The sequence below is a fragment of the Hemitrygon akajei genome, chromosome 14 (genome assembly GCF_048418815.1).
Source record: "Hemitrygon akajei chromosome 14, sHemAka1.3, whole genome shotgun sequence".
In the NCBI taxonomy this organism is placed as follows: Eukaryota; Metazoa; Chordata; class Chondrichthyes; order Myliobatiformes; family Dasyatidae; genus Hemitrygon; species Hemitrygon akajei.
In genome coordinates, this window is record NC_133137.1 from 93796957 (window position 1) to 93822179 (window position 25223).

At 39.5% G+C, this 25223-nt stretch overlaps 1 protein-coding gene across 5 annotated transcripts in view; it reads right to left on the reverse strand.

The window, feature by feature from the left end:
- Nucleotides 1-579: 579 nt before the first annotated feature.
- slc26a5 (solute carrier family 26 member 5) overlaps nt 580-25223 on the reverse strand; it is an 86914-nt gene continuing 62270 nt past the window's right edge. For all 5 annotated transcript variants that reach the window (XM_073066640.1, XM_073066643.1, XM_073066641.1 and 2 more), the window contains 4 exons: nt 23663-23770; nt 16383-16652; nt 9604-9658; nt 580-2984 (listed from right to left, as the gene is read on the reverse strand). In XM_073066640.1, coding sequence (XP_072922741.1) covers nt 2857-2984; nt 9604-9658; nt 16383-16652; nt 23663-23770 — 561 coding nt within the window. In that variant the 3' untranslated portion in view covers nt 580-2856. The remainder of the gene's footprint in view (nt 2985-9603; nt 9659-16382; nt 16653-23662; nt 23771-25223) is intronic.

Here is a 25223-nt window from a genome sequence, read left to right on the forward strand (position 1 = left end):
GTGGGAGAGTTTAGGACCAGAGGACACAGACTCAGAATAGAAGGACACCCCTTTATAACAGAGAAGAGAAAGAATTTCTTTAGCCAGAGGGTGGTAAATCTATGGAAGTTACTGCCACAGACAGCCGTGGAGGCCAAGGCATTGGGTAGGATTTAAAGTGGAGGTTTAAAGGTTTTCGATTAGTAAGGGGTGTAAAAGGTTATGGGGAAAAAGCTGGAAGGCTAAAAGGCCTAATTCTGCTCCTAGGTCTCATGGTCTTATTTAAAGCTACCAAAGTCGGAGCAAGCTGCTAGATGTGGTGATGGTCGCTGTTAGAATTACAACAATAAATGTGTCTGGATAGGTACTTGGAAAGGAAAGGCATGGAGGGTAATGGGACCAATGGTGGCAAATGGGATTTGCACAGAGGGGCATCAAGATTGGCAAAGACAAGATGGGCCAAAAAGCCTGCTAGAGTTGTACATTTCTATGACTCTGAATTAAAGGAAACACAGTTTTAGTTTCACCATCAGCTTATTGGAATAGAACATGTTAAACACAAGTTATGAATGATGACAAGCAGTAAATTCAAGCCAAAAATTAAAGCCTTACTAAATAGCAAGTTGTATGGAAATCCAACTTGCAATACTTTAATATATAGTATAAAAATACATTTCCAATAACTTTAAATTACATTTTCACATCATGTAATTTTAATTTACATTCATATTCAAAAATTATTTGATACAAAATCCCAAATAGCAGCCTATTTTTTCTGTATTTTATGTCGTGCTAACATGTTCACTTATTAGAACACAACATAAAACTAATAGTTCCAGAATTGTTAAAAATAAGTCATGACTTTTCCATTGTCCCAATGGCAATAAGCTTGAAAACTTAGGAAGTGCAAGGTCTTCAATGTGGATTTTTTAATATCCACTTTAAGGCAAACTGAGATAATACTTTGTACACAATTTCAGAGACTGTACAAAAACACCACCTCAGCAAAATCATGTTAAACCTGATCACCCTCAATGCAAGATATCTAGGATGTTCAAATATCAGAGGGTTTGTTATTGTTCCACTTTTCTAGAGAAAGTGCTACTTTTCTCAAAGAGAATGATTTCAATGCCATGTAAACAAATTTAAAGTCAAGGTAGCTGTTGGACTTTGGGGCCATGCAACAAACTTAGAAAATATGCAAAATCGCCAAAATTGTAATGACTTGCCGGTTCTCCCTCTAAAATTGCATCTATCTCCCAATGAAAAAAAAACTTGGCATCTTTCCTTCATTTTGAGCTCCTCCTACTTGACAGCAGCCAAACACTTTGATAAGATACAAACATCATTGAACTATTGGCCTTTCTTAGTCTGCCAAACTTACTGATTTCAGAGACTAATGAGACATTCTCATATTTCCTCAAAGAGTAATTGTTTCCAACAAAAATGCATATTTTGAGCAATGGATTTACCACATTACCATCAAGACAGTGCACTGTACACAGCTTTTTCACACAAAAAAAATTAAATTGTCATTGCAAATCTCAGTAAATTATGATCAAGTGCACATGGATTTTTTTCCTCTTTGTACAAAGTGGAATAGAATAGAATCTGGGAACAGAAGGAGTGAAGTAGTTCACTTAGGATAATTTAGAATGACAAACAAGAACAGAATGCAAACAATTAAACGTGTTTTAGGTACCTGCCCATTAGTATACAGTGCACCCAGCATTATTGGCTGTACCTGTATCCCCAAATCACTCTAACAGCATGTGTATTTATACTGTGCTACGAGCTTAGGTTGTGTAAAGTGACCTTCAAAACATCAAAAACAGAGAAAAAGGTATTTCCTAAGTAATGAAAAATGGGTTTGATGACTATCAAAATTCAGATGTTTTTGAAATGTTCTAATTTTTAAAAAAATGCCTATTTACAAAATCACACAGTGCCACCTATTTAGCAGTTCCCTGAAATTGCAAATGGCAGAATTTCATTTTAGACTAAAGATTCATATTAAAATACATCAAGAAAGTTACCCAACCATAAATGAGCTGGACAGGGTTGCAGTACAACTGATTTCAACCTCACTTTAATTTTACAACTAGAAATGTCAGACTTGCTCCTTCCACCTAAAAACAGATGCAATGAAAGTACTTCATATTAAAAAGGGACTAAATGTATTGGGAAATTTTGCAGTACATGACCAAGAAGGATGTCACATACTGTACAAAGATAACAAGTAAAGGAGAAACAACACAATCAGGTAAATAATTTCAGATTTGATTAGTAACATAATTTTACAAAAACAGAACATTAACATACATTTTACCTGCATTATGCTGACCATAATTATGTTGGGAATTATTTTTCAGAGCACAACACTTAAGATGAATAATTCAAAGAAAACCACAGCAATAGTCAATATAATTAATCAAATATGTATGGTTTCAGACTTATTAAAAGGCTATCCTCTAGTATAACAAGCACAATTGAGAATACTGGTTCCACTTGACTCTCCACATGTTGGAAGAGGTGTGGAGGCAAGAACAGATAATTTATTCTGATCTGCTCTTCTAATTGGATGCAAAACTCATGAACAATGAAGAAAAGAATAATTAAAGTGCAGAACTTTATAATCAAGTTACCAAAGTAGAAATTCCTCAATCCTAAATCTATAACGTATTGAAGTTAGAGCGCATAAATTAATCATATTCTTAGACTATGTGAGATTGTGCTCTGTTATTAAACTGGAATGCATTACCCTTTCCTGAAAATACCAAGCTTTTTCTGTGGTGGTGACTTTCCAAGTTACCAGGTGATGCCCATTTAAAGCTTTGCAAATTACATTAAGACAGCCAATTGCAGTAAAAGACTCTTCTATAGTGACTCAGAAGCCAATTTATATTGACAATGAAGCACAGCATCATGTACAGTAAGAAACAGAAGATCTCTTGTAATTGAGCTGTCGAAGAATTCCAGTCTATCCAGATCTGCTATTACGGCCCCTGTAAGTTTAAAAAACACAAAACATTTTACAGGTCTTTAAAAATATTATCTTGCAATTTAGGTTCAGCATAAAAACACCTTGTAATGTAGAAAAGTAAACATAAAAGATAATTTGTAACCAGAATGGACATGTTACATAAAACCTTAATTTCAAGTCCTGGAAGCCTGAATTCTTATGAAGAAAAATTTAAGCCAAATACAAAGTTAAACATTTAACACAATGTCAACTGCAACAACTTAAAATGGCGGACGGCGTCGCGATCTGACTTAAAATGGCGGACGGCGTACTCCTTCCTCAGTTCGTAAGTACGAGTTGTCTGTAAGTTGGACGTTCGTAACTTGGGGACTACCTGTAATCCAAGTGGTTTGGCAATGCAACGTCACTTGAATGGCACCAAGTTTCAAGGCCTCAGCCCGAAATGTCAACTGTTTGTTCATTTGTCATAGATGCTTCCTGAACAGCTGAGTTCCTCCAACATTTGTTACTTTGAATTTTTAGCATCTGCCAAATTTCTCATGTTTTAAATGCTGCTGTTTTTACATAAATATTAATAAATTATGAATATAAACTTCCTAATTTGTTTTCTGAAGTAGAGGATATGCAGAGATGTCAAGCTAAGTGAATGGACAATGACACAGTGAACCTTTTGAATTTTCTATCCAAGAGGATTGAGGAGATTAACTTCCAATGATCTATGTACAAGAACATTCAGATCCCTCCCAATACCAATACATTTCAATCTCTCCATTTAAAATACTCATTTCGTTTTAACTACCAAACTGGATCACATCACATTTTTCCACATTGTATTCCACACACTGTCAATGTCCATTCACTTATCTTGATAGCTCTACTTCAGAAAACAAATTAGGAAGTTCATATTCATAATTTGTTAACATTTGAAATTAATTGAATTGACTTTAAGAAATAAAGTGTGTGCAAAATACAATGTGGGAAAACTGTGACATGATCCAGTTTGGTAGTTAGAATGAAATGAGCAACTTAGGGGAGTTCTCTTGGGGCACTAGATGGATTAAGTTGCATTTTGGCTTTGCTCTGTTCATTTTTCAATTTTTTTTTAAACCACCCTTTCACTATCTATATTAAAGTGTTTATAACACATATATGCCTGAACTTTGATTTTTAAATCGCTGAAAATGAATATCAGAGGGCAGAAGGCATCAGCCGAAGGCAAGGAAGCCGGTAATGGAAGTGGAAGGAAAGAAGGTGATTCTAAACAGCCTCCACTCACTTTGGAAGCTATGTCGAAGCTCCTGGATGATAAATTCGATAAAAAAAAATTCTACTTTAGAAGTATTGTTAAAGGAGATTGAAAGTAGACAGGGAACTCTTAAGTGGGAGAGTGAAAAACAACGGCAGCAAATTTCAGAACTCGATGAAGCTGGAAGACAGAGAGATCACAGATTGGATGTGTTGGAAAAGAAATTAACTTCGACTACTCAGACACTGGAACAGAATAAACTCAAGATCATTGACCTGGGAAGTCGCAGTCGTAGACAGAACCTGCAAATAAGAGGACTCCATGAAGACATTGAGAGTGGTGACCTTACTAAATTCTTTTCTCATTTTTAATGGACGTGTTCGGCTCTGAAGCTCTCTCTACTACCCCTATACTTGATCGCGCCCACCGGGTTTTCAGAGCAAAATCTCCCAAAGAGCTGAAGCCTCAGCCTGTTATACTCTGATTCCACTATGTGCAAACCAAGAAGCATTTAATTCGAATTGCCTGTCGGAAAGGGGTTATTGAACACGGAAACCTCAAGTTTCATCTGGTTGAAGACGATTGTCCTGAGGTAAAGCGAGAAAGATCACTTTTTAAACCGGTGATGGCCGAGCTTTATCAAAGAAAGCTTCAACCAGCTCTACTATTTCCAGCTCGTTTAAGGGTTGTTCTGCCTGATAAATCACGTAAATGGTTTAAATCTGTGGAAGAAGCTCATCAGTTCCTTGAGTATCAACGTTTGATCCTAGCTGTCTAATAAATTTACTGTTTATTCGTGTCTGTATTCATTTGGTTTATAAGTTAATAACCAGTTCATAGATCTAGATTTTTGAAGTTTGAAGACTTTTGCCCTTGGTTTGATAACACATGTACTCTGTTTTGGAGCATGGATGTTTATCATGCTTCTATGTTAAAGTTCCTTTTATCCCCCCTTTGTTATTTTATTTTATTATTTTCAATTGTTCGTTTTTGAAAATAATTAAGAATCTGATCTGGTGATTGACTGCTCCCCTACTCCTGAAATACTAATAAGTTTGTATTCTGTTTCAATTTTCAAGATCTTGCTTTTCAAAATGTTTTGCAAATGGCTGATTTTTTCTTAACATTTGTTTGATTTATGGCCTTCTTCTTTCAATGTTTTGATGATGGGTGGTATTTTGCAATTTTTTTTCAATTTTTGGAGATTTGCCTTTAAGAGAGTGGGGGTAGGGAAGTTTCTAGTTAGCTTTCTGGCTGTCTATTGGCCAGTTTTCAGGCTTTTGTGGGTGAGGGGTGGGGCTATTTTTAGTTTAGTATTTTTCATCTGGGCTGATCTGAAACTACAAATATGTCTGAATTGTCGCAACTTCCAGTTCCTCTTTAAACCTTTTTCCCTCTTCCTGATTCATGAGTTTCCTATTCAGTAAGGTTAACCCTATAAGTTTATTCAAATAAAATGCATAATATTATTAACTTTGTCTCATGGAATACGAATGGTTTGAACCATACGATTAAACAGAAGATGATTTTTAAAGTTTTCATAGATTGAATGCTCAGATTATCTTTGCCCAGGAAACTCATGTGAGGAAGGAGGATAATCAGTGTTTTTTTTAGGTTTTGGATAGGGCAACAATTTCACTCTAACTCTCAGGCCAGGTGAAAGGTGTACCTATTTTTATAGACCCCTTGATTTCATTTGTTCACTATGAAACAATCTCAGACCTGAATGGTAGATTTCTATTAATTACTGATTTACTTTATAACCAAAAGGTTGTTATGGTTAATATCTATGCACCAAATGCAGACTATCCTGAATTCTTTAAACATCTATTTGCATCTCTTCCTAATTTAAATGAATATACGTTGATAATGGGCAGAGATTTTAACTGTTGCCTGAATCCCTTGACGGACAGGTCTGCATCCAATCAGGTACTTCCAAACAAATCCACTATTCTTATTAATTCCCTTTTAGTTGACACCGGAATTTTAGAAGTTTGAAAGGTTTTTGCATCCTAACGACAAAGAGTTCTCATTCTTTTCTCATGTATATTATAACTACTCCAGAAATGATTACTTTTTTTAAAAATCAACTCTCGATTAGTTCTGTCTGTTACTGCCTGTGAGTACGATGTAATCGCTGTTTCCGATCATGCACCCCTGAAACTATCAATTAAATTAACTGATGTAACTTTTAGTGCTAGACAATGGTAGTTCAATTCTACTCTACTTCAGGACTTAAACTTTGTTAACTTTATTAAAGAACAGATTGCCTTTTTCTTTACAACTAACTTTACGGAAGAAATTTCCAGTGGGATATTATGGGATACTTTTAAAGTATACATCTGTGGACAAATTATTTCATATTCTGCTGGATTGAAAAAATGAATTAATAATGAAATGCGTACATTGGTTGATAAGATCAAAGAAATTGATAAAAATATATTCTGCTGCTCCTAATCTAGAGCTTTATAAAAAGAGAGTTGAACTTCAGATGCAACACAGTTTGTTATTAACAACCCCAAATGAAAATCAATTACTTAAAACTGAGTCAATTTTATATATATGGTGATAAGTTGGGTAAATTTCAGGCCAACCAATTGAAAGTGGCTTCGGCTAAACGTCCGATTATTAAAGTTTGTAAATAGGATGGTATTTTGATGGTTGACCATGACAAAATTAATAAATCTTTTCAAGAATTCTATACCTCTTTATATCAGTCAGAATTTCCTGATGATTCTACCATAATGCATGAATTTTTAAGGAAATTGAATATTCCGAAATTACCACTTAATGAACGTTCAGCATTAGATGCACCCATCACAGAAGAAGAAATAAAGAAAGCAATTTCTTTGATGAATTCTGGTAAAGCACCTGGTTTGGATGGGTATACAGTAGGATTTTTAAAATCTTTTTCAAATTTACTTTCTCCTTGGTTATGTAGAATCTTTAAGAGTGCTTTATTTGTAGGTAAATTACCACAATCCATTTATGAAGCATCTATTTCTTTAATTCCTAAAAAAAGATAAAGACCCCACTGAATGTGCATCATATAGACCTATATCCTTGTTGAATGTGAACTCCAAAACCTTTTCCAAAATATTGGCAATTAGATTGGAAAATATATTGCCACAAATTGTCTCTGACGACCAGACAGGATTTATTAAAAATCGTTATTTGTATTTCAATGTTAGAAGGTTAATGAATATTGTGTATATTTCTTCATCTAAAACTCCAGAATGTGTTATTGCGCTTGATGCCGAGAAGGCGTTTGATAGAGTTGAATAGGAATATTTATTTAATACGTTTGAGAAATTTAATTTTAGCCCAAAATTCATATCTTGGATTAAATTGATACATCATACACCTTTGGCTTCTGTACTTACCAATAATCAGAGATCTCCCCTTTTCAGACTTTTTCAAGGTACTAGACAGAGTTGTCCTTTAAATCCCTTACAATTTGATATTGCCTTGGAGCCCTTGGCAATCACTCTTCGTGATTCACTCAATATATTTGGCATTATTGGTGGTAATGGGATACATAAAGTATCACTATATGCAGATGACCTGTTACTATATATCTCTAACCCAGAGAAATCCATTTCTGCAATAATATCACTACTTGCTCAGTTTAGTAGTTTTTCTGGTTATAAATTCGATCTTAATATGTGAGCTTTTCCCATGAAATATGCAAGTTCTAATCTATAGACAATTACCATTCAGACTGGTTCCTGATCACTACTTATTTGGGTGTTAAAATGACTAAAAAGCATAAGGATCTATTTAAGGTTAACTTTTTACCCTTAATTGATCATGTCCCTATTGTCCTCATCATTAATTGGTAGAATTAATACTATTAAGATGATTATTTTACCTAAATTTCTGTATCTATTTCAGGCGGTACCAATTTTCATTTCTAAATCCTTTTTTATATTATTGATTCTAAAATTTCATATATATGGCAGAATAAAATCCTAGGTTAAGTAAGAAATATTTACAGAAATCAAAAAAGGATGGCGGTTTGGCAATGCCGAACTTAAGATCCTATTGGTCAATTAATATTCGATATTTAACGTTCTGGACACAAGATCTGGATGAAATTCAATGTCCACGATGGGTGAACCTCGAGTGCGAGTCTGTACAGGGGTTCTCATTGGCTTCTATTGTAGGGACCTTGCCTCCCTTTGCACTTACTAAACTGAATAAGCAAATGACTAATTCAATAACTAAACATACAATACAAATATGGTTTCAATTTTGTAAATTTTTTGGATTGAATAAATTTATCCTATCAAGTCCTATTATATCTAATTTTTTCATCCAACCATCCAGTATTGATCAAACCTTTCTTTTATGGAAAACTAAGGGAATAACAATTTTATTTTGGTTTTTTTTAGTTTGGGGGTCTTTTCTTTTCTCTGTAAAAAATTTTTTTGGAATCTTTTTCATGTGTAGTTACGAAGAGATTGAGAGGATTAGATTACTAACAGTTATTAATATAATCCCTATCTCTTTGTATCATTATCATTGTTATGTTTATCTATTCGAAACTTAATAAAAAAGATTGAGAAAGAAAAGAGCATTTTAAATGGTGAGAGATTGAAATGTATTGGGAGGGATCTGAATGTTTCTGCACATAGATCATTTAAAGTTAATTTCTTCTCAATCCTCTTGGATAGCAAATTCAAACGGTTCACTGCTTTGTAAAGAAATGTTTTCTTGTTTCAGATCCACCCCCTCACCAGGATAAACCTCACCTTAGTACCTTTCCTGTCAGGCCCCTACTTAAGAAATTGGTTTTTAATGAGATCATGCATTATTTTCATAATTTAGTCAACTCTGCCAATCACCAGATCTCAATCTTCCTAATTGCTTGCATGTGTACAAGCAGAATAATGCCCTTTATTGTAAGGAGATTTGAATATATGAAAGGATACATCTTTCTCTGCTTGTAGAGAATCTTGGTGAGGCAAAATCTGGAACACTGTGTGCAGATTGCGTCTTCCTATTTAAAGGACAATGTACTTTTGATAGCAGTGTAATGTAGCCCGGATTAATCACAAGAATCACAAAATTAAGACTGGCCAATGATCTTTTAAGTACCTCATTGAAACTTTTTGTTTTGTCTTTAAAATGACACTCAACAAGATAGATGCAGGGGTTGCATCTGCCAAGGACCACAGTTTCAGTTGAGGGGTTGACCACTCAATAATGAAAGGGGAAAATAAATTCTTCAAAGGGCAGTGAACCTTTTGAATTCTCTGTCCACGACATCTGTGGTAGCTCAGTCACCGAGTATAATCAAGCCCAAGACTGTTTATGAAAGCCAGAAACCAAAATCCATTTCACATTCTCACATAAAGATGGATTCCAACTTTGTAGATGGCATTATGCTTACCATTACACCCAGCTATGAATACATTAATTCCAATTTCTTCATATTTCTCCAGCATCTGAAAATGTCACATTAAATTGAAACAAAATGTCAATGACAGAAAAATGCTGCTCGGCCCAAGTTATATGGTTTGATTTATTGAACAGAACTTAAAAAACCTTCCCTTCTTAGACTTTGCTATGACTTACCACAATTATCTAAGTGTGCTACCAGACAGATCATGCTCACCTGTTTGCGATTTGAAGAATGTTTAAAGACTAACACAGCTGCCCTCAAGAGTGCAGGCTTCAACAAGCAGGGTCTGCAGGAAAATCTCAACATTGGCTTTTGTTCCAATAGTGTGATAATAGTGGAAGTCTAGTGACTGGTGTTGGGATCCTTGTTAGTCATTGTTTACATAAATAACTTGGATGTGAATGCACAAAGATTGATTGATCAGCCAATTTGCAGATGACAAATTTGGAGGAGTCATTGATAGTGCAAAAGGCTATCATGGTTTACAGGGGCATCTTGATCAGTTAGGGAAGTGGGTTGAGGAATGGCAAATGGATTTCAACACAGACAAGTACATGATGATGCATTTTGAAAAGTCAAACCAGAGTAGGACTTATACAACGAATGGTAGAGGATACGAGTGTAATGGAACATGGAATGGAGGGATCCAGAGTACAAGTGACTTCACAATTATTCAAGGTGGTGAAAAAGATGTTTACCAAGCTGGCCTTCATTAGTCAGGGCATTAAGTATACAACTTAAAACACTATGTTCTATTTGCACAAATCAGTGGTGAGGCAGCACTTGGGAGTACTATGTAGTTTTGGTCACCTGCTTAGGGGAAGATTGGTTAAACTGGAAAGAGTGCAGAAAAGATCTGTCAAGACCAGAGAGCTGGAGTATGGGGAGAGGCTGGCCAGGCTAGATCCTTACTCCTTGGAATGTAGGAGAATGAGGAGCGACTTTGTAGAATTATTTAAAATTTTGAGAGGTGGATGGTAACAATCTTTGCTCTGGGACAGGGGAGTCTAAAACTGGAGGCATAGATTTAAGGTGCAAAGGGGAAGAATTAAAACTTAGATCTGGAGGTAAAAATTTCCAGGCAGGGGGTGCTGAACTGTCAGAAGCAGTAGTTGGGGCAGGTACAATAGAATCATTTGGATAGGTACATGAAGGGGTGGGGCTTAGAAGAATATAAGACGAATTCTCATAGTATTGAAGAGGTGCAAGTGGAGGGGCTATTTTTGGAGTGGCCATTGTTGGAGTGGGGCAGAATTAGAGTGGTTTGGCTTTGGCTCCACAGGCTTGGGCAAGCACAGACAGAAGTTCTAAGCAAGTTTTTTTTCCCCCTGTTAGTATATAGCTAGTGGACTGAGAATGGGTCCACAGGTAGTGGCATTTTCTTTGTGTAAGATGTGGGAACTCAGATCTTACAGTCTCCCTGATAACTACATCTGCATGAATTGCATTGAGCTGCAGCTCCTTAGAGACCATGTTAAGGTTCTGGAGCTGCAGCTCTATGAACTTTCGGCTCATATGGGAAAATGTGGAGGTGGTAGATAGGAGCTACAGAGAGATAATCACCCCTAAGGTACAGGGGGAAGGTACCTGGATGACTGTCAGGAGGGGGAAGGGAATAGACAACCAGTGCAGAGTACCCCTGTGGCTGTTCCCCTCAATAATAAGCATACTGCTTTGGGGATACTGTTGTGGGGGGGTGGCGGGGGGGGGGGAGAGAGGAAACAGAACTTTCACAAGGGGGATGATGGCAGAACAGCAATGGCTGGTGCTTTTGGGGGAAATTCAGAAGAGTCAAAAGAGTTACATCACAAAGATGAATAAGTATACTAAAGGGAGGATGAGGCAACTGCAGTTAACAAGTCAAAAAGCATAAAAGATAAAGAGAGGGCATATAATATAGCGAGAATGAGAGTGAAGTTAGAGGATTTGGAAGCTTTTAAAATCAACAGAAAGCAAATTTTAAAAAGCCATAAAGAGAGAAAAGATAAAGGCAGACTAGCCAATAATATGAAGAGGATACAAAATTTTTTTCAGATATATAAAAAGTAAAATAGAAGAGTGAATATCAGATAGCTGAAATAATGGGGGATGAAGAAATGGCAGATGAATTGAATACATATTTTGCATCAGCCCTTAGCATCTTTGCTATTACTAAGAGGAAGGTGCTTGGGAAGCAGAAAAGTTGAAGGTAGGTAAGTCACCTGGACCAAGTGAACTACATCTCAGGGATCTGAAAGTAGTAGCTGAAAAGATTCTCCCTGGGCCTCCCGTCTCATGATCCTTTCCCTTGTCTAGCTCTGTATCCCTTTTGCCAATCACCTTTCTAGCTCTCAGCTTCACCCCACCCCCTCCTGTCTTCTCCTATCATTTCGCATTTTCCCCTCCCCCTCCTACTTTCAAATCTCTTACGATCTTTCCTTTCAGTTAGGCCTGATGAAGGGTCTCGGCCTGAAACGTCGACAGTGCTTCTCCCTATAGATGCTGCCTGGCCTGCTGTGTTCCACTAGCATTTTGTGTGTGTGAGCTGAAAAGATTGTAGGCATTAGGAATGATCTTTCAAGAATCAAAATGCTTCTTGAATGGTAAACTTTACACTTTAACGGAGGGAGGTAGAAGAAAGGAAATTATAGGCCAGTTAGCCTGACTTCAATGGTTAGAAAGATGTTGGAGTCTTTTATTAAGGATGAGGTTTCTAAGTATTTGGAGGCAGATGATAAAATAGATAAAAGTCAGCATTGTTTCCCAAAGAAGAAATCTTAACTGACAAATCTGTTGGAATTCTTTTGAAGCAGGATTGACAAATGAAAGTCAGTGGATTTTCAGAAGGTCTTTGACAATGTGTCACATATAAGGCTGCTTAACAAGAGGCCATGGTATTACCGGAAAGATACTGGCATGGATAGAAGATTGGCTGACTGACAGGAGGCCTTTGGGAACAAAGGGGCCTTTTCTGGTTAGTTGCTGATGACCAGTATTGTATTGCAGGGGTCAGTGTAAGGACCACTTCTTTTCATGTTATATGTCAATGATTTGGATGAAGAAAATGATGGCTTTATGGCCACGTTGCAAACAATATGGACATAGGTGGAGGGGCACTTAGCATTGAGAAAAGGGTGCCTTGCAGAAATACAGTTTGGGGTAATAGGCAAAGAAGTGGCAGATGGAATATAGTGTAGGGAAGAGCATGGGTCATGCACTTTGGCAGAAGAAATAAACGTGAACTATTTTCTAAATGGGGAGAAAATTCAAAAGTAAGAGGTGCAAAGGGACTTGGGATTCCCTGAAGGTTAACTTGCAACTTGAGTTGATGGTGAGGAAGGCAAATTCATTTTGAGAAGGTTGGAATACAAAAACAAGGACATAATACTGAGCCTTTATAAAACACTGATCAAACCACACACGGAGTATTGAGAGCAGTTTTGTGCCCCTTATTTAAGAAAAGAAGTGTTGGCATTGGAGAGGATTCATCCTGAGGCAATTCATGAGGATGATCCCAGGAATGAAAAGGTTAACACGAGGAGCGTTTGATGATTCAGAGCCTGTACTCACTGGAGTTTATTGAAAGGCCTAGACAGAGTGGATGTGGAGAGGATGTTTCCTATGGTGGGGAGTCTATAAACCAGAGGGCACAGTATCAGAATTGAAGATGTAGGTGGCGAATCTGTGGAATTCATTGCCAGAGGTGGCTGTGTAGACAAAGTTACTAAGCTGAAGGTTGATAGGTTCTTGGTTAATCAGAGTATCAAAGGTTACGGGAGAAGGCAGGAAAATGAGTTGAGAGGGATAATAAAATCAGCCATGATGGAATGGCAGAGTAGTTCCAATGGGCTGAATGGCCACATTCTACTCATATGTCTTATGACCTAATGCAGGAACTAGGGACTAGTTGGGCCGGCATAGACCTGTTAAGCCTTTGAGTCTGTATCCATGTTGTATTGTTTTATCCCTCCACAAGTCATGTTGGTGAATGACAAATCTTTTCAGAAATGCTTGTGTTATTAGTGAAGTTTGACAGGCAGCTTAGCTCAGTAATATGCAGAGATCCAGTGTTCCAGAAATTACTTGTGCAAGAATTCTTTCCAGAAGCAGCAGTTTGAACTGCATGATTCAGACCTGCAAGAGTCTTTGGAATTACTATGGTGCATCTAGAAGGCCAAGAACTTTATGGGTAGCACGTTTAGGGAGGTTCTTTTGTTACTACAGCTCAACCACAAGGTGGTACTGAGACATTAATGACTGTCAGACAAACTAGGATGGGAAGGCAGATATACAGCATATTACAACAAATTAGGAAGGAAACAAGGCTTATAAAAAACAGATAAGGAAAATTCTGAAAAAAATTATACATATTAACGACAAGTGGGTAACCAGGGAAGGCCTAGAGTCTATTAAAAGGCAGCCTATGTATGGAACGAGAAGATATAAACATGGTCTTAAATTTTATCACTAAGGGACGGACACTGTTGAGGGAGAAATCAAAGGGTGTGTAAATTTCCAGAACCATTAGGTATGGTGATTATTAGATGCTTGAGCCAGCTTAAAGATATATAAACCGTGGGGCTTGATGATATGTATTCCAGACTGCTATGGGAACAGATTGTTGGGGAATAGGCAGGATTTTTTTCAGTTTTTACTGGTGGACCAGAGAACAGCCATTATGGTACCCATGTTCACGGTCAGTAGGGATAAAAATGGGTATTGTTTGCCCCGTGAGTTTAACGTTAATGGTAGAGAATGTCTTGGACAAAAATTCTGAGGGGCAAAATAATTGGCATTTGCAAAGATTGGGATGAATCAAAAGATAATGAGCATGGTTTTGGAGAGAAAATAAAACAAGCTCCTGGTGGAACTCAGCAGGTCAGGCAGCATCAATGTAAGCAGTTGATGTTTTGGGTCAAAACTCTGCAGTCAGAAGCTGAAAGGTGATAAGTGAATTCAGAAGGCTGCAGATTCTAGAATATGATAAGAACCATATTAAGTAGAACCAGAGAAGGTAAGATGATAGGTCAATGGAGCCAAGTAGGACGAGGAATTATCATTTTCCTCTAAAAGCCCATTAAACACCAGATCATCAATCAACCTTCTCTTACTACATAGTGGTTTAAAATAGCTTGTTCTAGCATCACTTCCTCTGATGTAAAAAGACACTTAAAAAAAAGTGACTGGAATGCATGCTCCACAGTACTATTGCTAATTTTGGCTCAGTGTAAATGTAACTTAAACTGCCCATGATAATTATTCTTCTTATATGCACCTCTGATTTTTTAGTTTATATTAAGCAATATACTTTTCATCCAAGGTTCTAAGAATCATTAGAAAATATTTATTAATTTTTTCCTACTGTGTTACACATATTTTATACATCAAGATAGTCTTCAGTTTTGCCTGTGACTTTTTCCCTACTGATTTTAACTGGAGGTGTCCACTTACATTTGTAAGCATTCCTTTCCAGAGACACTGGTTACCATTAATCTGTTTCATCACTCTGTGCTCTCTATTTCTCCAAGTTTCTCCTTAGCAGAACAATCCCTTTTATTTAGTTTAGCCGAATATTTAGACCACAAGACAGAGGAGCAGAATTTGTCCATTCAGCCCATTGAGTCTACTAGCCATTTCATCATGGCTGATCCCAGATCTCACTCAACTCCATACACCTGCCTTCTCACCAAATCTTTTGATACCATGACCAATCAGGAAACTACCAACTTCTGCCTTAAAGTTACCCATGGGCTTGGCCTCCACTGCAGTCTGCGTCAGTGCAATTCACAGATTTACTACTCTCTGACTAAAAATAATCCCTCCTTATCTCTGTTCTAAAGGGTTGACCTCAATTTTGAGCCTGTACCCTCTAGTTCTGGAAACGTCCTCTCCACATCCACCCTATCTAGTCCTTCCATCATTCAGTAGGTTTCAATGAGATCCCCCTGCATTCTTCGAAATTCCAGTGAATACGGGCCCAAAAGCTGCCAAATGCTCTTCGTATGTTAATCCCTTCATTCCCAGAATCATCCTTGTGAACCTGCTCTGGACTCTCTCCAATGAGAGAACATCCTTTCTGAGATATGGGGCCCAAAACTGTTGACAATACTCCAAATGTGGCCTGACTAGTGTCTTAAAAAACCTCAACAGTATCTCCTTGAATTCTATTCCCCTTGAATTCCATTTCCAACTTTTTGCTGCTCACTTCAATCATCTGTTATTCTTTACTCTTTGGAATGGTGTCATGCATGACTCTAGGGGAAAAAAATTAACCTGAAGGAGTTGGTTGTTTTCCAAAGGAGCTGATAATTTTCATGTAGCAAAAGGCACATGTAGCAGAAGGAATCCCATCCATTGCATCATCATACAAAAGGCAGGACAACGAGTTTAATAACTATAAATTATTGCAGGAACATAGAAGAGTGAAGGAGTACAAGACTAAATGAGCAAGTTCACAGTATCTTTAGGAAAGCACCTATTAAGTATAGTTTATAAAAGGAAATCCTAAGACTTTCTATGTTTCATAAATATATCTCATTGCTAATTTAGATTGTAATACATTTCTGCAATTAATATGGGAAGCATAAGATTCCCCTAATACACTAAAAACTAATCTGATGTTCTATTCTATTTGAATAATGGTGAGCTTGAGGACATGGACAATTATGGACTAACAAATAAGTAATTTAAGTCATGTCGCAATAATGGGAACTATCAAATTAGGTATAAATAGAATTTCCATTCCCAAGAATATTGGCACAAGTAGAAGTAATAGTATTAACACTTACCATTTTAAGCCCCTTTGCTCCAACAGAATCTACAAAATTGGCTGGACTGAAATCCAGAATCAAGGAATGTATGTCAGATGTTGATTTGACGTATGTTGCTTGTTCTTCGTCATGGCTTGTATCTAACGTGTCTACTGCATCGTTTGCATCTGATACAGTTGCTCCAGCACTTGCACTATATTCCACAGAGTTGGGGGTATTTAAAATTCCTTCAGTTTGATGATTTTCAGGCACTTTGTCATCAGCTACAGGCTCTTTTGAACTTTTTCTCTGTAAAGCAAAAGTTTATTTAAGAAACTGCTTTTTTATTTATTTAGTGATACAGCATGGAGCAGGCCCTTCCAGCCCTTAGAGCCATGCTGTCTCAATAACCCTACAACCCTGATTAACCCTAACCTCATCACATGACAATTTACAATGATCAGTTAACCTCCCTAGTATGTCTTTGGGCAGTGGGAGGAAATGAGCGCGCCCAGGGGAAAACCCATGTGGTCACAGGGGGAAAACATACCAACTCTTTACAGAGAGTGGCACGCATCTCCAATACAAGGATATTGGAATAGATTGGTGACTCAGCCAAAAGCAGAAAAACAAGCAACCCCTTAAATAGTGGAAAAAAACACTGCACTGGCTCCTAAAAGGCAAAAAGTAAACAGAAGTTCAGCAAGGAATGAGGAAAACAAATTATTTGTTGAACTTCATTGGACAGATTGGAATGGAAGAACAAGGAAATCTTGTTCAGACTGAACAGAGCTCTGGCAAGAGCACATTTGGAATTCAGTAGGGAAAATTGTTCTCCTAAACTGAATGATACATTTGTCTTACCTTGATAAATAAATTTCTGAAATCAGGGGCAAGCTCTACTTGGAAAATGACTGGAATATATTCAAGGAGCAAACACGAGGAAATCTGCAGATACTGGAAATTCAAACAACAACACACACAAAATGCTGGTGGAACACAGCAGGCCAGGCAGCATCTATAGGGAGAAGCGCTGTCGACGTTTCGGGCCGAGACCCTTCGTCAATACTAACCGAAAGGAAAGACAGTAAGAGATTTGAAAGTAGTGGGGGGAGGGGGAAATGCGAAATAATAGGAGAAGACCGGAGGGGGTGGGATGAAGCTAAGAGCTGGAAAGGTGATTGGCGAAAGTAATACAGAGCTGGAGAAGGGAAAGGATCATGGGACGGGAGGCACCAGAGGGAGATGGAGAACAGGCAAACAACTAAGTATGTCAGGGATGGGGTAAGAAGGGGAGGAAGGGCATTAACAGAAGTTAGAGAAATCAATGTTCATGCCATCAGGTTGGAGGTTACCCAGCCGGTATATAAGGTGTTGTTCCTCCAACCTGAGTTTGGATTCATTTTGACAATAGAGGAGGCCATGGATAGACATATCAGAATGGGAATGGGACATGGAATTAAAATGTGTGGCCACTGGGAGATCCTGCTTTTTCTGGCGGACCGAGCGTAGGTGTTCAGCAAAACGGTCTCCCAGTCTGCGTCAGATCTCACCAATATATAAAAGGCCACACTGGGAGCACCGGACGCAGTATACCACACCAGCCAACTCACAGGTGAAGTGTCACCTCACCTGGAAGGACTGTCTGGGGCCCTGAATGGTGGTGAGGGAGGAAGTGTAAGGGCAGGTGTAGCACTTGTTCCGTTTACAAGGTTAAGTGCCAGGAGGGAGATCGGTGGGAAGGGATGGGGGGGACGAGTGGACAAGGGAGTCGTGTAGGGAGCGATTCCTGCGAAAAGCAGAAAGTGGGGGTGGAGGGAAAAATGTGTTTGGTAGTGGGATCCCGTTGGAGGTGGCGGAAGTTACGGAGAATTATACGTTGGACCTGGAGGCTGGTGGGGTGGTAGGTAAGGACAAGGGGAACCCTATCCCGAGTGGAGTGGCGGGTGGATGGGGTGAGGGCAGATGTGCGGGAAATGGGAGAGATGCGTTTGAGAGCAGAGTTGATGGTGGACGAAGGGAAGCCCCTTTGTTTAAAAAAGGAAGACATCTCCTTCATCCTGGAATGAAAAGCCTCATCCTGAGAGCAGATGCGGCGGAGACGAAGGAATTGTGAGAAGGGGATAGCCTTTTTGTAAGAGACAGGGTGGGAAGAGGAATAGTCCAGGTAGCTGTGAGAGTCTGTAGGCTTATAATAGATATCAGTAGATAGGCCATCTCCAGAGATGGAGACAGAAAGATCAAGAAAGGGGAGGGAGGTGTCAGAAATGGACCAGGTAAATTTGAGGGCAGGGTGAAAGTCGGAGACAAAGTTAATGAAGTCGACCAGCTCAGCATGCGTGCAAGAGGCAGCGCCAATGCAGTCGTCGATGTAGCGAAGGAAAAGAGGGGGATGGATACCGGTATAGACTTGGAACATGGACTGTTCCACAAAGCCAACAAAAAGGCAGGCATAACTGGGACCCATACGGGTGCCCATGGCTACACCCTTGGTTTGGAGGAAGTGGGAGGAGACAAAGGAGAGATTATTGAGTGTAAGAACTAATTCCGCTAGACGGAGGAGAGTGGTGGTAGAGGGCAATTGGTTAGGTCTGGAATCCAAAAAAAGTGAAGAGCTTCGAGACCATCTCGGTGGGGGATAGAGGTATATAGGGACTGGACGTCCATGGTGAAAATAAGACAGTGGGGGCCAGGGAACTTAAAATCATTGAAAAAATTCAAAGCATGAGAAGTGTCACAAACATAGGTGGGAAGAGATTGAACGGGGGGGGGGGGATAAGACAGTGTCAAGGTATGCAGAAATGAGTTCAGTGGGGCAGGAGCAAGCTGAGACAATAGGTCTACCTGGACAGGCAGATTTGTGGATCTTGGGTAGGAGGTAGAAACGGGAAGTGTGGGGTGTGGGAACTATGAGGTTGGTGGCAGTGGATGGGAGATCCCCAGAGCTGATAAGGTTGGTGATGGTATAGGAGACAATGGCCTGGTGCTCCTTAGTGGGGTCATGATCAAGGGGTAAATAAGAGGAGGTATCAGAGAGTTGTCGCTGTGCCTCGGCCAGGTAGAGGTCAGTATGCCAGACAACGACAGCTCCCCCCTTATCAGCAGGTTTTATAGTGAGGTTGGGATTGGTGCAGAGGGAGTGGAGAGCAGAGTGTTCGGAAGGAGTGAGGTTGGAATTGGAACAGGGAACACTTCTCATGCTTTGAATTTTTTCAATGATTTTAAGTTCCCTGGCCCCCACCGTCTTATTTTCACCATAGACATCCAGTCCCGAGATACCTCCATCCCCGACCGAGATGGTCTCGAAGCTCTTCGCTTTTTTTTGGATTCCAGACCTAACCAATTGCCCTCTACCACCACTCTCCTCCGTCTAGCAGAATTAGTTCTTACTCTCAATAATTTCTCCTTTGGCTCCTCCCACTTCCTCCAAACCAAGGGTGTAGCCATGGGCACCCGTATGGGTCCCAGTTATGCCTGCCTTTTTGTTGGCTTTGTGGAACAGTCCATGTTCCAAGTCTATACCGGTATCCATCCCCCTCTTTTCCTTCGCTACATCGAGGACTGCATTGGCGCTGCCTCTTGCACGCATGCTGAGCTCGTCGACTTCATTAACTTTGCCTCTGACTTTCACCCTGCCCTCAGATTTACCTGGTCCATTTCCGACACCTCCCTCCCCTTTCTTGATCTTTCTGTCTCCATCTCTGGAGACGGGCCTATCTACTGATATCTACTATAAGCCTACAGACTCTCACAGCTACCTGGACTATTCCTCTTCCCACCCTGTCTCTTGCAAAAACGCTATCCCCTTCTCACAATTCCTCCGTCTCCGCCGCATCTGCTCTCAGGATGAGGCTTTTCATTCCAGGATGAAGATGTCTTCCTTTTTTAAACAAAGGGTCTTCCCTTCGTCCACCATCAACTCTGCTCTCAAACGCATCTCTCCCATTTCCCGCACATCTGCCCTCACCCCATCCACCCGCCACCCCACTCGGGATAGGGTTCCCCCTTGTCCTTACCTAACACCCCACCAGCCTCCAGGTCCAACGTATAATTCTCCGTAACTTCCGCCAGCTTCTACGGGATCCCACTACCAAACACATTTTTCCCTCCCCCACTCTTTCTGCTTTTCGCAGGGATCGCTTCCTACGCGACTCCCTTGTCCACTCTTCCCCCCCATCCCTTCCCACCGATCTCCCTCCTGGCACTTATCCTTGTAAACGGAACAAGTGCTACACCTGCCCTTACACTTGCTCCCTCACCACCATTCAGGGCCCTAGACAGTCCTTCCAGGTGAGGCGACACTTCACCTGTGAGTTGGCTGGTGTGGTATACTGCGTCCGGTGCTCCCAGTGTGGCCTTTTATATATTGGTGAGACCCGACGCAGACTGGGAGACCGTTTCGCTGAACACCTACGCTCGGTCCGCCAGAAAAAGCAGGATCTCCCAGTGGCCACACATTTTAATTCCACGTCCCATTCCCATTCTGATATGTCTATCCATGGCCTCCTCTATTGTCAAAATGAATCCAAACTCAGGTTGGAGGAACAACACCTTATATAGCGGCTGGGTAGCCTCCAACCTGATGGCATGAACATTGACTTCTCTAATTCCGTTAATGACCCTCCTCCCCTTCTTACCCCATCCCTGACATATTTATTTGTTTGCCTGTTCTCCATCTCCCTATGGTGCTTTCCCCTCCCTTTCTTTCTCCTGAGGCCTCCCGTCCCATGATCCTTTCCCTTTGCCAGCTCTGTATCACTTTCGCCAATCACCTTTCCAGCTCTTAGCTTCATTACACCCCCTCCTGTCTTCTCCTATCATTTCACATTTCCCCCTCCCCCCACTTATTTCAAATCTCTTACTATCTTTCCTTTCGGTTAGTCCTGACGAAGGGTCTCCGCCCGAAACGTCGACAGCGCTTCTCCCTATAGATGCTGCCTGGCCTGCTGTGTTCCACCAGCATTTTGGAATATATTCAACTATACTTCAGCTGAATTAAAAATATCATTGAGACAACCAAGGTTTCAAACAAGGCTTGCTGAATAGATGCTGAGAGATTTTCTCTTAGTTGGAATTCCAGAATTAGAGGGCATTGTCTCAACACAAAGAGCTCACAATTTAAAACTGTCCTGAGATTTGCAAAATTCCCTATTTCAAAAGGTGATAGTTGCTTAGTCATTGAGCATATTCAAGGCCATAATCAAGCCAAGAGAACCAGAAAAATACCATAAATCAACAATAAATTTATAGATCAATCTTGATCTTATTGAGTGACAAAAGAAGTTCAACAGGCCATATAAATTTGAGCTTTAATCCTTAAAACCTTGAAGGCTTACCTCCCTCTGCTTGCAGTTTCATAAGATTGCTTGCTCTGTTTAAGTATTATACATATAACAAGACTAATCCATTACAACCAAGTATAAAAAATTACATAAACACAGTACAATTGACATACTAATACCTAATTAATTAACAGCAAAATACTGGATGGAGAAACTAGAACTTCTATCTCATTATTTTGATGTGACTCCAATGATATCTTATTATCTGAATACAAACCAATGCTCAAGAATGTAAAGGGAAACCAACATCTTACTTCATTCTAATTTTGGGAAACCTTAACAAGATCAATTGCAGTTGAACTTCTTAGTAGCCACCTCTTTAAAAGTAAAATGGCTGAATAGATGCTCCAACTTGATCTTCTACACAATCCAGATCAAGACTTCAATTACATCATCTGGATATACCAGAAAAGGAAATAAAACACCAAATGACAGATGTTTAAAGCATGAGAAGTGGCCATCTGGTCCATTAAGTCTGTAGTTGAGCAATCCACCCATTTCCATTCACAAGAAACCTGTGACACTCCTTTCAGATACCTAGTGAGATCTTTGTTGAATGTTACAATTGATTCAGCCTTCATAACCACTCTTGTCAAGTGCATTTCAGATCCTAATTTAAAATTAGAAAATCTACTTCATTATCAATTGACAAAACTAGGAAGGCTATGCTACAATTATACAAGGCATTTGATATACCTGCACAATATTAAAGGAAGAATGTTAGTGTGGGAACAGTTCACAAAGTTTACCAGATAAATACCTGTGGATAAGTAGGGGCCTTTTGAGAAAAGTTTGAAGAGACTAGGCCAATATCCATTTCGACAGGGCAAAATCAGAAGCAAGAGGGAAAGGAGGGTGCCACTACTTTAAAGCAAGGCATTGCTCATGCACGAAGTGTAGCAATATTTTCTCTGAGTGTTGTATGTTTTTGGAACTCACTCACTCATGTGGGAGAAGGAAGCAGAGACTTGATTGTTAAAAGTAAATTAAGAAGGTGAAATATTACTCCTAGTGTATAGAAATGAATTCAGGTTACGTAATATCAACCATGATCTCATTCCAAGGTGGAACAGATGTGTCTTTGTGATCAGCCTTCTCTTACTCTTAACTCACAAATTCATGTGCAGTCTAAACGATGAGGCAGTGTTTGGAGCAAACAACGAGGAATTCAGATACATTTAAAACTCTGAATTACTTTTTTTTTTCTTTCCAAAGCTACACATTTGTAAAGGGGGGGGGGGGGGTTCTTCTTTTTCTTTGTTACTGCGTATGTTAATCAAAATGGCTTCTTTGTTTTGTTAAAAGTAGGAATGCTTCTTTGTTGCGAGAGAGTGCTGGAAGCTTGTTTGGGTTAAAATTTACTGATAACGAGAATTGTATTCCTTTGTAAACCAATTGGGATTAATGTTGTTCTTTCTTCTGAGTCTGTAAGCTATTGTTGGGGGGCTTTTAGGGAGATCGGCGTGAGGGGGTGAGAGAGAGAGGACGCGATGCTGTAAACTGGGCGAGGAACGGACCCCAAGCGGGGGTCCAAGGCCAGGGGGTACCCCGAGGAGAGGAGACGAAGATAGATGTGCTTGGTTGACCACTTAGGGTGGTCCTGAGCTGCGAGTCGAGGAGTTCAGAGGGTATCGAATGGTGGCCAGAAGACCTCAGTAGGTGAGCTCCAATGGCTGTGCTCAAAGTGGTTTGAACTTGATAAGTTTGGCGCCTTTTCTTTTCCTTCATGTATACTGTATCGTTATTAATTACTTAGTTATAATCTTATAAACTGTAATCAATTAATTGCATATGGTGTCCTGTTTGTACTTTGGCGAGGTGGGGACATCACACAGCATCCACACCAGCTGATTACCCAGTTTGGCGGGGCCGAAGGCTGCTCCCCCGAGACGAGAATGAGCTGAGCGAGCCCGAGGCAACCCAGGGGGTTACACATTTAAAACAAAAGGCTTGCCATACTTAAAGAATTATATTTACCAATTTTAGGAAGGTGCCCTTCTTCTTCTCTGCCAACTTTGCTTTTTGTTTCATTTTCTTTTCAAGATTTTTCTTTGCCAATAATATTGCAGTAGGATCTATTTCAATCTTAAGGTGAACAGAAGTAATAGTTTAAGAATTTATAGTAATATTAGCCACAAAAAAGTCATAGAAAATTGGGTACAGATGTGGGTCTTTAGGCCCAACCTATCCAAGATGATTGTGATTCTATTCACATTAGTCCAATTTACCTGCACTTGACCTGTATTCCTTCACTCCATTCATATTCAAGTACCTGTTAACCTATCTTGATGAAATGCAACTCTTCTGTGTACCCACCACTGTGGAAAAAACTGCCCCTCAGATCTTTAAAATGTCTTCCCTCTACCTTAAATCTATGCCCTCTAGTTCTAGAACCCACCATCTTAGATAAAAACTATCTACCCATCTATATCCTCATACTTTTATAAGCCTCTCATGTCACCCCTCAGCCTCCCATATTCCAGTGAGAATGAACTAAGTCTATCCAATCTCTCCTATGCATTTTAATGTCACCACTTAATACTTCTTGCAAGATGGGGCCAGAACTGTACAGTATTCCAAGTGCAGCCTGAACAATGTCTTGCACAGCTGCAACACTCAGTATCTCAGCCAAAGAAGACAATCATTTCAAATGCCTTCTTTACTACCTTATCCAACTGTTTCCATTTTCAGGGAGCTATGAACTTACATACCTAGTTCCCTACCATTTTCTGTTAGTACTGGATGCCCCAAAATGCACTGCCTCACACTTGACTGGATTAGATTTCATCTGCCACTGTTCTGTCAACTTCCAATTGCTCTATGCTTGTCTGCATCCTCTCTCAATCTTCTTCGTTGTCTACCACACAACCAATTTTTGCATTGTCAGCAAACTTACTAATCAATTGACATTCTTATTAAAAGTAACTTTTATGTGTGACAATGGTCCCAGCACAGATCTCAGTGGTATACCACTTGACCACTACTCTCCACCTCCTATCAACAAACCAAATTTAGATCAATTTTGCCAACATACCATGAATCTCTGGTGCTTTCACTTTCTGGACCAGCTCAAGTCCATATAAACCACAGCTACTGCCCAGACTTAAATTTTCAGTTTGCTCCTCAAAAGCAAAATTCAGCATTGCAGAACACGAATTCTCTTATACATAACTTTATTGACTCGTCCACAAAGCACTGCCTGCTTTTCCAGCAGAATACAAATCCTGTGAAAGGGTTTTCCAATAATTCTCTTACCATTGATGCATGAGCTCCAGTTTCAAGGTTTATCCCAACTGTCCTTTTTGAATACAAGAACATTAGCTACCATCTGGTCTTTTGACACCTCATCTATAGCTATTGAAGATGCAAGAGCCTCTGTTACATCTCCTCCCTTGGTTTCAAAGCATCTTGTGAAAGATGCCATTAGATGCTGGGTTTTTAAATTCACATTGTGTTAATAACTCTAACATTTCCTCTACTTTGAGACTGATGTGTATCAGAATATCAGGATACTTTTCCCCTAACTTTTCAGGATCCA